Below are 17,294 nucleotides of genomic sequence, written 5' to 3' on the forward strand. Positions count from 1 at the left end.
TTTAACAAGAGATTCTTGGGACTTGTGGAGAAGATGAGGCTCATGCGACAAGACATGTAACAAAGAGATTACATATATAAATTGTCTATATTCCAATCAGTCTATTCAGAAAGCCATTAGAAAGCTGCTTATAACAGATTTCAGTCGCCTAATGTCGTTCATCCAACTGCGGAATGACGTCGAAACGAAGGAGGAGATTGGATCTGCCCAATGCCACCAAAACAGTTCATCTTGGCCGTTCATTTTCTTCTGTGTATGGTGGTCATTAGTCATGGTAAAGGTTGTCAAAGGGTGAGAGGTTTTTTTGGATATAATATAGACTTGAATAATAAGGGAAAAAACAGAAAAGGACGATATTTTAAAAAAAAATTAAAAATAAGAAAAATAAAATAAGTGAGAAAATAATAACACAATAATATTTGCAACAAATAAAAAATAAAAAAGACCGTTTGGCATTAAAAAATCAAAAAAATCAAAAAAATTCGTTGTTCATGTTTTTTTTTCAAAAAAAACTCGTTTTTTAAAGTTTTAAACAGTTCATTTTCTCATGTTATTTTTTACGTTTTTTTTTTCAAAAATAAGTAGTCTTTTGTGTGACTATGCTTCATAGCAATACATATGGTAATTAAACCAACCCCATCAAACATGCACATGTCAAGACTATGTAGCAGAGTTTGTAAAACACGGTGACTAATCTTATTTGATCGAAATCATAGCATTGGTGTACATTATTTGGCTGGTCAACGCGTTTCTATTGCAAGTTCAATCTAACGCTTTGTTTTGTTTGAATGGAGAGAAAAAAAAAAGAAAAGGGAGGGATAAAAAGAGAAGTGAATGGAAAAACAAGAGAATAAAAAAAAAAGTGATTATAAAGTTTTTTTGAATAGAAAAGTTTGTTTGGGCTATATAAAGAAAATGAAAGAATATAATTTGTAATACGTTACAATAATACCTTTAACATTAAAAAATTTATCATTTAAATAAAAAATTTATTTAATTTGATTTTCTAATTCAATAAAAGAGTAACCACACTTACACTCACATTTCATTCTATATTAATAAATATTATAATAATTTACATCGATCATACAAAATGCCATTTTCAAGTACATTACTTGGATGACATAAACATGGTAAAGGGCTCATTATAAAATATCATCCAAGTCTCAAGTAGTGGCCGGAAAGGAGAGAAACAGATAGGCTGGGCGCTCGTTGGGCTCTTGACCAATGGCAAGGAAGGAGAGAAAGAGTCACGCAAGTCAGTTGAAAGTGTATACACGTTTGTATTTACATTAGAGCTTCATTTCCTTTTCTTTTCTTTTCTTTTCATCCATTTGCAAGCAAACAAATTTTTTACTTTTTTTAATTAATCAACCAAACAAATAAGAATTGATTGTTTTTCCTTTTATTTCCCTCCATTCAAATAGAGCATACATAGCATCACTAGGGACTTACTAGTAATTAAATGAAAGGAATGCGTGAGCAACATGACAAGCAAAAATTGAGAAGCAAATGTCTTCTAAAAATACTACAATGAGATTAGACGATGATCATCAGGAGACTGTGAGGAGCAAATTCTAGAAAAAGGAAAGTAGGATTCTAGCACTACGGTTTACAAAACCACTTCTTAGTAGCCAGAGTGACTTCATCAAGACAACCAAATCTAGAACAATACCGATGGAAGGACTTGTAAATGCGACCATATGTTGGTCATGGGGTCACCCATGTTCTTATAGTCTTTCTAGTTAGCTCTCTTTGGCAGGAGAAATGACTTACTGTGCCTGATGTGGTGGGGTGCGCGGGCGGTCGAGTGCTCCTTCTCCTGGAGCATTCTTGATGGCAGACGATTAGGAAAAAGAAAGAAAAAAAAGAGAAAAAAAAAAAACTTGATAGTTTCTTTATTCAAGCGACCCAATCTATCATCGTGCGCAGAACCGTCTAAGCTACAAATTCTTGTTTGCGATTAATACTAACAAAATCATCTATGCCTTTTGATTTGCATTCATTTGGCAGGCAACTGGAGAGGATTTTCGAAGTCATTGTCAAGCGGATTCTACGTGAACTACCATCACCGCTAATGCTTCCCGAGAACCTGGTTGGCCTTGCTCACCACATGTTGGAATTGTTGACATTGAGGCTGACTATGTTCGAATTATTGGAATAGCTGGCATAGGCGGCTTGGGCAAGACTGTTAGGAACAACACAGAATAAACTCTCCTCTCGCACTCTCAAGAGGAGGTTAGAAGCAACAAGGAAGAAGACAACGATTTACGTGGTTCGGAGCAATAATCTCCTATGTCCACGGTCGCACAGATCTCACACACTCAAGCGGCGGCCATCCTCTAAACATAAGGATTAGGGCAAACCCGCATTGTACAAAATGACATATATGCCCTTACATAAAGACCCGCGGTATTGCAAATGAGTGTCCAGTATGGATGGCCAACAACCCTCGCGGTGGCCGTCTCCTACAACTATCATGCCTCCTCTTTCATTTCAGATGTCAGAGAATTGTCAAGAGAATACAATGGATTCATCAGACTTCAAAGGCATCTCGTCCAGGACGTCTTAAAAGATGAGAGCGCGCACATAAGTGAAGTGAATGAGGGGATCAGCATCATCAGGAGAAGAGTTCAGGGAAAGAGGGTTCTTATTGTTCTCGACGACGTTGATCGCACCGAACAACTTCAGGCACTGGCTTGTCGGCGGGAGTGGTTTACGGGAGGGAGCCGGATAATTATTACAACAAGAGATGAACGTGTTCTACGTCTCAGTGCAGTCCGAGAACATGAGATTTGCCGGCTTGGAGAATTGAATTCAAAGGATGCACTTCAACTGTTCTACTATCATGCCTTTCGGGGGAATACACGCTCCTATGCGAGCAGGTTGCGTCCAATTGTGGGGGCCTGCCTTTGGCGATCCGGGTGCTTGCGTCACTTTTCTCTGACTTGGAAAGTCTTGAAGAGTGGAAATTCATGTTGGAGAAGCTGAATGTGTCTCCAGGCAGCTCTCTTTTCGACAAATTGAAGGTAAGCTTTGATGCACTTGATATTAACGAGAAGGAGATTTTTTTGGATGTTGCGAGCTTTTTCCTTGGAAATGGCAAAGATAATGCATGTTACATGTGGGAGGACCGCGGCCTTTTTCCATCAGCAGCAACTAGAGTCCTTGTCGATAAATCCCTCGTTCAGATCAACGATCAAAAGGAATTTGAAATGCATCAGCTAATTCAAGGAATGGGAAAGGACATCATTCGACGAGAAAGTCCCTTGAAGCCTTGAGGACGGAGCCGGTTGTCAGATGCTGATGACATATTGGACATCTTGCAAACCAGAAAAGTAAGTGCTAACTTTACATGCTCCTCGGATTCAAAATTTTGCTACTTGAACTTGATCTCGCTTGTATCTGCAACTCGAGTTTAGGATAATTATTAATTGATAATGGGTTTCAAGTTCCCTTTTTTTTTCGAACTTGAATCACAAACCTTATATGTTCATTTACTTGGGAATCTTATGAGTTGGTCAGTCAAGGTTTCAAATTCATCCACTTCATTTAGGACACTGAAATGATCCAAATTTCTGATGGGTTAAAAATGGTTTCAGCTATACATGAATGTGGAACACGAATTTCTGGAATGTATGTGACGCGTCTTCCTATTTATAGGATATGTTTTTAGAACCTGCAGATTGTTTGCAGCCTCTACAATTGAGCTCTGCTTGTTGAGGCGAATCCTGACCAGCTCACTCAAATGTGCATGACTCTGCATGCTTTCTAAGGATAAAATAGCGCTAAAATGAACTTAGGTTTTATTATGTGATACTAAAAGGTTAATCATTGTTTTTAATTTCAGGGAACTGAAAAAGTCAAAGGTCTTTCTCTCAACATGGAAAATTTTGAAGAGGAGGAGCGGCCATGTTTGGAGGCGGAGGCTTTTGGTGACATGCCAAATCTGGAACTTCTGCGACTCAATTCTGTTGAGATCGGTGGCGATTATCGGCATTTCCCTAAAGGCCTAAGATGGTTTGAGTGGAAAGGATGCTCATTGAATTCACTTCCGGATGAACTTGATCTTCAGAACTTAGTCACCCTTGACCTATCAAACAGCATGATCAAGGAGCTTTCGTTAAAGAAGGTAAACCATAGGAAAAACTGAGCCCTAGCTTTTATTTATTTTGAAGGAAGAAATAAAATGACATTTACGTAATGGTGGACAGGTTCACGGTCGTTTACTAGTTCTCAATCTCAGCGGCTGCAATTGTTTATCGGCGATTCCTGAGTTTTCGCATTTTCCGTGGCTGAAGAAATTGGCACTTGATGGATGTGGAAGCTTGACCCACCTTCACGATCCTATTTGGTTCGCAAAGAATTTGATTCACTTGAGTCTGAGAGAGTGCAGCATGCTTAAGCATCTTCACGAGAACCTTGGTGAATTGCAGTCACTTGAAACTCTTAGACTCAAAGGTTGCTCCAGAGTCCAGACTTTCCTATTTGCCAAACTCCATAGGTGATATTGGAACTCTAAAGGAGCTTGAACTGGATTCCACCAAGATAACAACGCTACCATCTTCCATCGGGTGCTTGGAGAACCTAAGATTGTTGTCTCTGAAAGGATGCAACTATCTCACGGCATTGCCTGATAATATTGGCAGTTTGATATCGTTGACGCAACTTGTCCTTGATTTCACCCGCTTAAGTGCGTTGCCCGACTCAATGGGGTCCTTAGCTGAACTCAGATTGTTCTCACTGGAAGGGTGCACGAATCTGGTGGCCTTGCCTGATAGTATTGGCGGTTTGATATCATTGATGGATCTCGTCCTTGATTTCACTCTCATAAAGGAGATTCCTCACTCCGTCGCCAACCTGAAGAAACTTCAACGGGTATCTCTTATAGTGTGCTTGAAAGAACTGCACGATTCAGTCAGGGAAATGGATTGGTTTGCATCACTGGCAGGTAAAATTTTGATCGCCGATTCCAAAACAAAGCCACCCGCTGATTCTCCAGTATCTTCAAGTTCGTTCTCACAGAAGCGCCGCCAAAAGAAAAGAAGAAGATTCTCTAAAAAAAGAATATCAGAACCTGAACAAATGACTTCATTTTCATCATCATTGCAAGAACCACTGGAACATCCTCAAGTGAGCAAGCTAGGTGCGTCGTCATCCCATCTGCCGAAACAATTCAAGTATGACGTATACTTGAGCTTTAAACGTGAAGATGCTGGCAATGCCTTTGCAATCAATCTCTCCCGAGCCCTCGAGCAGCACGGTGTGGCTGCGTTCCTAGACAATGGGACATTAAGCAAGCAAGACAAGCACTCAGACTTGCTGGATGCAATCGCCAATTCGACTGTGGCAATTCCAATTTTAACAGATTCATATGTCAAATCTGAAGAAAATAGAGGCGATATCAGTAAGGAAACTCTTGATCAAGAAAGAAAGGAGGAAAACAGAGGAAGTCAGCGTTACAATGCCAAAGAGGAAAACAGAGGAGTGAATGAAGAAACTCCAGCCAGCCGTGACAATGAAAACAGTAACGGCTGTAATCACTATAATGCCAACAAGGAAACACCAGCCCATCATGACGCTGGAGACAGTAACGATTATAATCGTTACCATGGAAAGAAGGAAACATTGTCATCTGGCCAACCGTGTGAAGAAAGAAATACAAAGACAATGGCTGGCCAGGCAGCTCTCAAACAGAGAGACACAACTCAACAAAGAAATAACGACTGTAAATCAGATACAGTTTCCTTCTGTAAAGATTGATATAGATCTTGTAATTCAGGAAATAATGATGCTTGTAATTATATTATAAATAGAAGAAAGAACCAGGCATATCGTCACCAAGAACGATAGCTGCCCTTGTGGATGTAGGTGTGATTTTACACCGAACCACGTTATATCAGGCGTTAGTCCCTTAAATCTCTGTTTTTCTTTATGGTATCAGAGCAGGACAACCCTATGGCGCAGAACAATTCTTCCTCAAGCATGGCGTCAGCTCCAAGCAAATACCCTTACCCATACAATCTGAACGTTGCCAACTTTGTGTCGATCAAGCTCAATCAAGGAAATTTTCTGCTTTGGCAAACACAGATGATGGGGCTCATCGAGAGCCAAGATATGACTGGTTTCCTAGACGGAGAATACCAGCCGCCCGCACAGTTCCTCACTGCCTCTGCTGAAAATACAGTCACAGGACTGAATCCCGACTATCTTGCTTGGCGAAAGTCGGATCGTCTTCTTAAAGGATGGATCACTGGGACTCTTGCAGAGGAAATCCTAGGCATTATCATCGGACAACAAACTGCCATGGAGGTATGGACTACTCTAACTCAGCATTTCGCTAATAAATCTAAGGAGCGAGAAATGTTTCTTATGCAAAAACTTCAAATGCATAAGAAAGGGAACTCGTCCATTGATGAATATGTTCGCAGCTTCAAGAAAATTTCCGATGAGCTCGCTGCTATTGGAAAGCCTATTACAGACGAAACTAAAGTCTTTTGGCTCCTCACTGGCCTCGGAAAAGATTATGAATCTTTTCGAACAACCTTATTGACAACCATGCTGAAACCACCAGCACCCTCATATCTTGAGGTAGTTGCTCTTCTTCAAAATCATGAAACTATGAGGACGTTAGAAGAAGATTCTTCTAGCACCCACGTTACTTTTTTCAGCCACCGTCAACCTAATCAAAGGTACAAGGGAAGCAAAAATCAAACCTTCAATTCTAAAGGACGTGGGTTTGTGCAAGCTAGCCAAAGTGGTTCATGGAACTCAGCCAACAAAAACAAAGATGGCAATATGAACCGATCAGCTCCAGAAAAAGGCATAATATGCCAAATATGCAGCAAAAGAAATCACACCGCTCTCAACTGCTGGCATAGGTTCAATCAAGTGTTTCAGTCACAAAAGGCCCCACAAGCTTTAACCATCACGAAAGCATCTGAAAATCAAGATCAACAATGGTTTCCTGACACCGGTGCATCGGCTCATGTGACGTCTAACGGAGGTATACTCAGTTCTCTATCTAAATATTATGGGACAGATAAAATTATGGTTGGAAATGGAGAAAAATTGGATATTACTCATATAGGGCAGGCTACTATAGCTAATGGGCAACAAAAACTGGTTCTTGATAATGTTTTAGTCGTCCCCAAGATCAAGAAAAACCTTATCTCTGTCAGTCAGTTAACGTCCGATCTTCCTTATGTTTTTGAATTTTCAACTAATGAATTTGCTGTGAAGGAAAAGATGACCAACAAAGTGATAATTACGGGGAAGAGGCATGAAGATCTTTATGCGGTTGAAAATAAGAGAGAAGGCAGCGACCAGATCCATGAAGTTCATTTCTCTACAAGATTTCAAGCAGCAACTAAAGAAGTTTGGCACCAACGTCTAGGTCACATTCATCGTGAGGTAGTAAATTTTCTTGCAAATAAAAAGGCCATTCGTGTGACAGGCCATAGTTCTTTAAACAGCATATGTTCTAGTTGTCAAATGGCAAAAATGTGTCATCTTCCTTTCTTACCAGTGGATGAGCATTGTGAAAAATTTCTTGATAAAGTTCATTGTGATTTATGGGGACCAGCCCCTGTTATTTCAGTTGCTAAATTTCGATTCTATGCTGTTTTCATTGATGAAGCCACCCGGTTCACTTGGTTCTATCCCTTGCGTTACAAATCTGAGTTATACCAAGTGTTTACGATTTTCCATAAATATGTTGAAAATCAGTTTGATACAAAAATTAAGATATTTCAAAGTGATGAAGGAGGTGAATTCAATAGTCTCAAACTTGCAGCGTATTTACAAGAACATGGTATACATCATCACAAAGCTTGTCCTAAAACGCCACCCCAAAATGGAATGGCAGAACGGCGTCACAGGACCATTGTCGAACTCGGTTTGGCAATGAAGTTCAATGCTAATATACCAGCTCGATATTGGGTTGAAACATTTTCCACTGCAGTTTGGCTTATTAATAGACTACCCACTCCTACATTGAAGATGAAATCTCCTTTTGAATTGGTTTTTGGAAAAAGTCCGTCTTACTCTTGCTTGCGGACATTTGGGACTAGATGTTTTCCATATCTCAGAGATTACGCTCTCAACAAACTTGAACCAAGATCCTTACCTTGTGTATTTTTGGGTTATAGTAATACACATAAGGGATACAAGTGCTTATATCCACCTACAGGGAAAATATATATTTCCCGACATGTTGTCTTTGATGAAAGTATCTTCCCTTATAAACAGCCTGGAGCACTCTTTTCTTCTACATCAACCAGCAACAGTGGGGTGACTTACAGTGATTGGATTGCATTAGATCAATGTTCAGATGGTAACAATGATAATTCATATCAAGTGGTTGATCATCATCTCTTGCATGATGGTTCATCAGACACTGCTTTTGTCCAAGAGCCGCCTAGCAGACACGACAATGTTTCAACACAAGAGACACATGATATAGGTGCAAATGATCTACTCTCACCAAACAATGAGGCTGGAAGTCAACCACCTACAGAACAACGGCCGTTCCAAGGAACCTCCAATATTCATTCAATGGTAACTCGGGCTAAGGTTGGTACCTTAAAACCAAACCCTAAGTATTTTTTGGCCTTAACGGTACCACTTGAACCCAAAACTGTTAAGCAGGCCTTTAAAGATCCAGGTTGGGTCGCTGCTATGAAAGAAGAGTTACGTGCCTTGGAACAATGCCACACTTGGACGTTGGTACCTCGCCAATCAGGTATGAACGTTGTTTCAACCCGATGGGTCTTTAAAACCAAACTCAAAAGTGATGGAACGGTTGAGCGACTCAAAGCTAGACTGGTTGCGCGCGGGTTCAACCAAGTGCCTGGCATTGACTTTCTAGAAACCTTCTCTCCTGTTATAAAGCCAGCAACTATTAGAATTGTGCTTACTATAGCTCTTTCTCACAACTGGGATATTCGACAAATGGATGTCAAAAATGCCTTCTTGCATGGTGATTTGGATCAAACTGTATTTATTGAACAACCACCAGGATTTCTTGATGATCAAAAACCAAATTATGTGTGCCAGTTACACAAAGCTCTCTATGGTTTACGTCAAGCTCCAAGAGCATGGTACGATCGGTTTGGAACTTATCTTCTCTCAAAAGGTTTCTTCTCCAGCATCTCTGATTCCTCGCTATTTATCTATAAAGAAGGTCGTGGTGTCATACTTTTATTATTGTATGTCGACGATATCATATTAACTGGCAGCAACCCTATGCTACTTGAAGACTTCATTCGAGATATTAGCAAGGAGTTTTCTATGAAGGATCTTGGTTATCTTCATCACTTTCTTGGCATAGAAGTGATCAAATTTTCTGGAGGGCTCTTCCTCAATCAAAAGCGATATGCCTATAGCCTGCTGGAAAGAGCAAATATGACATCGTGCAAACCGGCCGTCACTCCCTTGGTTCAAAATTACAAAAATCTGGTTGATGACATACCTTTTTCCGATCCGACACTCTTTCGAAGCTTGGTGGGAGGCCTCCAATACCTCACGTTCACGCGGCCTGACATCTCCTTCGCTGTGAACTTTATCAGCCAATACATGCAATCACCCATGGTCAGTCACTTTCAACTACTTAAAAGACTCATTCGATATGTTAGTGGTTCCATTGATATCGGATGTCATATACATTCGCAAGCGCAACTCCAACTTCATGCCTTTTCTGACTCTGACTGGGCGGGATGCCAGGCAACACGTCGCTCAACTACTGGTTTTGTTACGTTTATTGGCACTAATCCTATTTCATGGACAGCAAAGAAGCAACCTACAGTGGCCAGATCTACCACCGAGGCTGAGTACCGATCAATGGCATCTGCTGCTGCCGAATTAACCTGGATTACATATATCCTCAAAGACATCGGACTCTATCTCCCAGAACCACCGGTCCTCTACTGTGACAACATGTCTGCACTTCAAGTCTCTATCAAACCGGTTTTTCACTCTCGCATGAAGCATGTCGAATTAGATTATCATTTTCTAAGGGAAAAGGTTGCACTTGGTCTTCTTACGACTCAATTTGTTCCAACGACCCAACAGGTGGCCGACATTTTCACCAAGGCTCTCTCGAACCACTTTTGAATTTTTAAGAGGCAAACTAGCGCTTTCCATACTGCCGCCTAGCTTGAGGGAGGCTGAAGAAAATAGAGGCGATATCAGTAAGGAAACTCTTGATCAAGAAAGAAAGGAGGAAAACAAAGGAAGTCAGCGTTATAATGCCAAAGAGGAAAACAGAGGAGTGAATGAAGAAACTCCAGCCAGCCGTGACAATGAAAACAGTAACGGCTGTAATCACTATAATGCCAACAAGGAAACACCAGCCCATCATGACGCTGGAGACAGTAACGATTATAATCGTTACCATGGAAAGAAGGAAACATTGTCATCTGGCCAACCGTGTGAAGAAAGAAATACAAAGACAATGGCTGGCCAGGCAGCTCTCAAACAGAGAGACACAACTCAACAAAGAAATAACGACTGTAAATCAGATACAGTTTCCTTCTGTAAAGATTGATATAGATCTTGTAATTCAGGAAATAATGATGCTTGTAATTATATTATAAATAGAAGAAAGAACCAGGCATATCGTCACCAAGAACGATAGCTGCCCTTGTGGATGTAGGTGTGATTTTACACCGAACCACGTTATATCAGGCGTTAGTCCCTTAAATCTCTGTTTTTCTTTAAAATCAAGATGGTGCCTTCTAGAGGTCGCCAATGCCGTAGAATGCTGCAGGATAGTCCTTCCTGTGTTCATCTATCATGACCCGATACATGTAAAGGAGCAGAGCGGACCTCTAGCGCTTGTCTTCCAATATCATAAGGAGAACGCCCCGCCGGAAGAACTTGATCACTGGAGAGAAGCACTGTCGGAAGTGGGAAATGCTTCAGGATACCATCTTCATCATGACGCAGATGGGTAAGGCCATTGCCTGTCTCGGCTCTCTCTCTCTCTCTCTCTCTCTCTCTCTCTCTCTCTCTCTCTCCCCTCCTCCTCCTCCAGGTAGGTTTATTTTCTTGAATTTTTTATTTAATAACATAATGAATTAATAAGTGAATGCTAAATATTTTCCGATAATCTTACAATTTAGAAGTGAAGACAACTTCGCAGAAGAGTTCTCCACTTTTGTCAATCAGAGTTCTACTGACAGTTTGTAGACGGACTCCTTTGTTTGTCCCAGTTTCCCTTCATTTATTTTTCTGAAGCTAAAAAAAGAAAATATGTCTTACATTATGTGAATAACATTGGGCGCGTGGGGGGAGGTTGGAACGAGGTTTTGCCTTGTAATCACTGGCTGTAAGAACAAAGAGACACTTAAAAGCAAAAATTGATTCGTTAACTTGACAAACAGGAACAGGGCACGCCATCCTCACTTCACAAATCAGTTTTGTAACTGAACCGGTGTAAGTATAACCACACTTCTAACAACTTGTAATCAAAATTTTGTCTGCTAGACTATTTTCTTTATCGTGCGCTTCTTGCAAAAGTCACCATTACTTTTCACATGTCCTGCGGGGCACATCTTTCATTGGAAAAACTCTAGCACCGCATAGACCTCTATGCTTTCAATGGTTTGAGTTATTGGCAGTCTGACGAAGTGCATAAACCAAGCTATATTTGCTCCCATCCTCTTTTGCATTTTTCTTATGAGAAAAAAGTAGTGGCAAAATTTTTCTCAACTTTGTTTAATGATGTGGTGCACATCTTATCCTGATGAAGAATATCAATGTCATAGATACACAGATGTTTTCTGAACCAACGCATTTATGAAACAATTTCAGCACGTATTTAGAGCTCTGAAACAGACCTTGACTCTGTGCACATTGCAGCACAGCAGTATTAGCTTGTTGTTTAGTTGATCCTTCAATAACCATGATTTACCTGCTATTGAATTTTCCATTTTCTAACAGTTTCTCCTGAATTCCATTTCACTGCTCTCCATTTGCAACTTCAGCTAACGGCAATTTGGTAGTTCCAAAACTAGCTTGTCAAACGAAGTACTTCATTCTGTCTGCTTAAACTGCTTTTAATGACAAATTTCTATCAGTGGGTGTCTGAAGGATCCCATGCCCTTAGATCAAACAGGATCATCCGTTTATTGACTGACACAAGCTCGACTAGTCTCTTGCTCCATCACACTGCTCATAGTTTCCTTGAGCTGAAAATTATCATTCTATTGCACCTACATCGATAATCAGTACCACACATTATGGGAATTTTCTGTTCATGGTTTATGTGGTTTTTTTTGGCAGAGATGAGGTCCGGCTGGTTCAACTAGTCGTCAAAAGGGTCTTAAGTTTACTAAATCGGACTCAATGCCATCCTTTTCCATACACCATCGGGATGAAAGCACGGATAGATGATTGCATGAAGCTGTTGAACATTGAGTCAGGCGATGTTCGCAGGGTTGGAATTGTTGGTGTTGGTGGAATTGGTAAGACTACCCTTGCAAAGGCTCTTTTCAGTAGAATATCCAACTGCTACGAACTACGAAGCCAGCTGCTTCATTTCCAACTGGAGGACAAAGGCGATGGAACAACCCAATGCACTTGTCTTTCTGCAAAATGAACTGATTCGTGGCATATTCAAGGACAAAGTTAAACCAGTGAACGATGTGGATGAAGGGATGGATGTGATCAGGAGCAAAATCCAAAGCAAAAGACTTCTTCTTATTCTGGATGATGCTGATCAAACAAATCTTATAAGTGCATGGGCTGGAGAACGGTATTCCTTTCATCCCGGTAGCAGAATTATCATTGTGTCCAAAGATGTTGAAGTACTTGGGAAGAACAAGGTCTATGAGCGGGAGATCTGCCAGTTACAGAAGCTAAGTGAGGACGAATTTGTGGAGCTCTTCAACTTTTATGCCTTCGGGAGAGATCAACCCCATAAGCAATACCAAGAGATGTCAAAGAGAATTGCATCGTCTGTGGGTGGTCTGCCCTTAAATCTTAAAGTGTTTGGGTCATTCTTCTCAGATTGCAGGAATATAAGCAGATGGGAAGAGGTGCTAGAAAAGTTGACCTTCCATGGTAACGCACAGGAGGACTCAATTCAGAGCACCAATTTGGGCCAGAATGTAGGACCAATTGCTGAACAAGCCTTCGGCTCTACCTCTTCTCCAAGCAGAGACGGAGAGTCAAGGCAAAATTTGGAGACACCCATGCGACCATCCATGGCTCCTGACTCTTCTTCAAACAGGGATGCAAACACAGGCAGGACATTGGACCCAACTGGAGGCCCGACCTCCGATGGAGATTATGACTCGGATCGAAATCCAGATGATCCAGATCGGCTTGAAAAAATTATTGACAAACTGGATGCAACTGCTAGGGAGATATTTCTTGATATAGCATGTTTCTTTATTGGAATGAATAGAGAAAACGCAATGCATATCTGGAGAGGTTGTGAATTTTCAGGAGGTACAAACCCTGACAAGGCAATTCAAGAGCTGCTAAGAGTGCAGCTTGTGAGTATAAATATAAAAGATGATACATTTTATATGGACGAAAAGACAAAAGAGATGGGAAGGAAAATGGTCGAAAGGGAGGATGAGGAGCTTGGAAGACGTAGCAGATTGTGGGAGCATGAGAAGAGCTTGCATGTACTCAACAATAAGAAAAGTAAGGCCCAAATTATAGTGCATCTTTCCAATTTAAATTGTTTGCGTAGATTGTATTAAGCCTGGTCATCGGGCCCGAGTGCCGGAGCCTGATTTGTCTTTATTTATTTTTTTATATTATTTTTATTTAATACTAATATATATTATTATTAAAAATATTTTTTACTTTTCTAGAGAAAACTTCAAGCTTGCACCACAATGCACAATTATCCTCAAGTTTAGATAAAATTACATATATTTTAGGCTTTACAGTTATTATGCGAGATGGATCATCGATAGTTTTTTGGTAACAAATATCATTATTTTCTGCTCACATAAATCTATTTCATGATCAATAGGCTATGCAGTGGATGAAATCCCTTACTTGTTCTTCTTCTGCAAAAGAGGTGAGATGTGCTTCTAACTGCGTCACTGTGAGATCATATACACGTGACCGCTTTCTAATGTGGAACTTATATTTCAACGAGCAGGATTTTGAGAACTTGAAAGTTCTTGAGCTAAAGAGCAGCGAGAACCAAACTGCATTTCCTGATTTGTCTAGCTTCCCATGCCTAGTGAAATTGACACTTGATGACTGCTGTCGCTTGGCCGAAGTTCGCACATCTATTGAGCGTCAGCGGGAGTTGACTTACTTGAAAATTAGGAACTGTTCCATCTTACAGAGTTTGCCTGCCAATTTTTCATCTTTGCTTTCTTTTAAGATTCTTGACCTTTCTGGGTGCTCCAGCCTTTCAGATTTGCCGGGTGAAGTTGGAAACTTACAGTCACTGATGGAGCTTCTACTTTCTGGAACTTCTGTAAAAGTTATACCTGATTCCATAAATCAGCTAAGGAAACTGGAGCGACTGTTGTTGGATAATTGCAAGGCACTTACTAAATTGCCTGGGTCCCTGGAAGGATTGAAGTCCCTGCAAGAACTAAATGCCAAGAAGTGCACATTACTGGCTACACTGCCGACTTCAATTGTTAATGTTTCAAATTTAACCCATCTGCTTCTAGATGGCACAAAGATCGAAGAGCTTCCGTCTTCGTTGACCAAGCTTCTTTGTTACGATTGCACTGCTTTAGAGAGATTAGAAGACGTTTCGAACTTGGAGAATTTAATCGAGCTCAATCTCACTGGCTGCACAAGACTTGTTGAGATCAATGGCATAGACAGTTTGGCAGCCCTGAGACGCTTTCACATGAGCGGATGCAGGAGGCTTAGTAATGCTTCCAGAAACCAACTTGTCCAGGTTTGTGATTTTTCTCTCTCATATGACATTGTTCTGCAGTTCACCTGGGTATTTACTCATGACCAACGATTTGTCACAGAAAATTTTTGAACACCTTGAAAGTTTCTCCATCCTGGGAGGCGAGATTCCCAACGCGTTCACCAATCGACAGCTATCCTATGAAGTGCCAGTCTCGCTTGACGTCCGGGAGGGAATGGAATTGCTTCTATGCCTGGTGGTTGCCGTCGAAGAGCAAGCAGGATGCTGGGAACCAAACATTAAAGTCGAAACAGAGGCAGAAGGGGAGAAGATTGTGAAGTTGCCGGGAGTTGCGTTATCCAGCAAAGACGACAACCTTTGCTTGTGGCATTACAAGGAGGCTGACCGGGTGTTCCCTCGTGGAAACGTGAAGATCACACTAGTGCACCATGAGTGGATAAAAGACGAGGTGAGGAATGGTGGCCTTTGTGAGCCCGAAAGGGAAGTAGAAGCAGCAAACCAGGATGGGCAACAAGCTTCTGTCTTTGAATGCATCGCACGCTGTTGCAGGACAAGCAATACAGCTTGATGGAATTCAATCTATTGGCACAAAGGTGCAGGATTGTGCCTGACCCCAAATTGGCGATCAAAGGGGAAGGAAAAGGGCAGAAGTGGAACTAGCACTAGATTGCGTTGGAACTGCACGGTGAAGGTCGCGAAATACTAAACTTGTAGATACTATTCATGTAGCGCTAGAGAATACTTAGCGTTTGCAGTAAAATGATTGCAAATGCATAATCACATTTTCTCTGTGTTCTTAGCGTCCATATTCTTTTTCTTTCTTTAGGCAGCATTTCACTGTTTTTCCTGATTTGGATGGGAAATTTCACTAGGAGAAAGTTCAGTTGATAAAAGAACGAAAGAGGGGGAACTTCACCTCATACTAAAATGAGGTGTGTTTGATCAACTAGAAAAAGTTAAATTGGAGAAATTTATTGAGGTTTGATGGCTAGGTGTGGAGAGGAAAAAAAACAGTTATAACCACCAATTACAAATTTTATCATTTTTAATTTGTATTTCAATAAGCCACATGATTTAGGGACCTAGCAATTTCTCAGCAGAAAATAGATTCAGGAACTTACCATTGAAACAAGAATATTGAACTGAAGATCAAATGGAAAATAGAAGGATAGATAACCTTTTAAAACATAAAAAAAAAAACTAGATAGATTAGGGAAGAAGCAGTAAAAAAAACAATATATAGAACAGATTCCCACGATGAATGCACGTACTGCAGGTTATGTTTCGGGCCAGTTTGAGAATATACTCAAAGATGGTACATGCACCAAATTTATGCTACTGCATTTTGGAAATCGATGTTTTAGTTGTTGGACCTCCTCATAATCATTTTAACAAACATTTAATCCACAATCTGCACGTGAACTTGTAACATGTAAAACTAGGAAAAATGAAATAGGGGGAAAGCAGGCGCACAGACAACCGCACGTCCTTCGGCTTTGGGAGGGAGAGAGAGAGAGAGAGAGCAAATCTAATACTGAATGGGCAAGAGAGGATCATATCTTACACAGAGCTACTTACCAATTTAGAGAGAGAGAGCAAATCTAATACTGAAGGAGCAAGAGAGAATCATATCTTACACAGAGCTATTCAACAATTTATATAGAGAGAGAGCAAATCTAATACTGAAGGAGCAAGAGAATCATATCTTACACAGAGATATTTACCAATTTATAGAGGGAGAGAGAGCAAATCTACATGTGCAACAGTGCAAGCATCTCATGCGGATGAGGCTTTAGTACTTTGCGTTGCTGTTGACATCTGCTATCTTAATTGACATGGCATATGCTAAATGCAGTTATTTTCCCTTCAAAACTTTGGCCAAATAAGATGTAATGTCCTTCTACAGTTATTTGTGGTACTGATCACAATAGTTTTTGTCACAGAATGCTATTCTCAACAAGATTTTGCCACAACCTGAGCGTCTTCTATGCCCGCAACTAAATGCTATGTGTCGTTCATTGTGCACAACCATTCCATATCCTTCATATTCTCCCATGCATCTGAAGTTTTTTTTATCTTCACTCGTGATTGGAACAGCCAACGTCAGTTACACTGTCAGTGGAAATTGAATTTCTATTCTCCTAAAGAATTTCACATGTTTGCAGCATTTTCGTTTTTTCTACTTTCACATATTATTTCATTTCCACAGCAAGCAGAAAGTCATGATCCCGTTCATTGTCCATAGCTCCCCTATGTTGTGAGCTACCTACAGTTGCATTTTCTTTAAAAATATTTGGTCTGCAGAATCGAGCTATCTGGTTAGGCTTTGCACGTTCAAGACATTCTTTCTTTTGATAAGAGAAGATTGTTGTTACCACTTTTGTAGAGTTGAAACACTTGTGAAGTTTTTGATGCAGCTCTGAAT

At 40.5% G+C, this 17,294-nt stretch overlaps 1 protein-coding gene across 1 annotated transcript; it reads left to right on the forward strand.

The window, feature by feature from the left end:
• Positions 1–12,428: 12,428 nt before the first annotated feature.
• On the forward strand, positions 12,429–15,576 carry LOC116249239 (disease resistance protein RUN1-like). Its single transcript, XM_031622455.2, has 3 exons — positions 12,429–13,637; positions 13,994–14,890; positions 14,970–15,576. Exons 1-3 carry the CDS (start codon positions 12,429–12,431, stop codon positions 15,435–15,437), a joined length of 2,574 nt encoding a protein of 857 aa, XP_031478315.1. The 3' UTR covers positions 15,438–15,576.
• The last annotated feature ends 1,718 nt before the right edge of the window (positions 15,577–17,294 follow it).

Source organism: Nymphaea colorata, chromosome 2 (assembly GCF_008831285.2).
Source record: "Nymphaea colorata isolate Beijing-Zhang1983 chromosome 2, ASM883128v2, whole genome shotgun sequence".
In the NCBI taxonomy this organism is placed as follows: domain Eukaryota; kingdom Viridiplantae; phylum Streptophyta; class Magnoliopsida; order Nymphaeales; family Nymphaeaceae; genus Nymphaea; species Nymphaea colorata.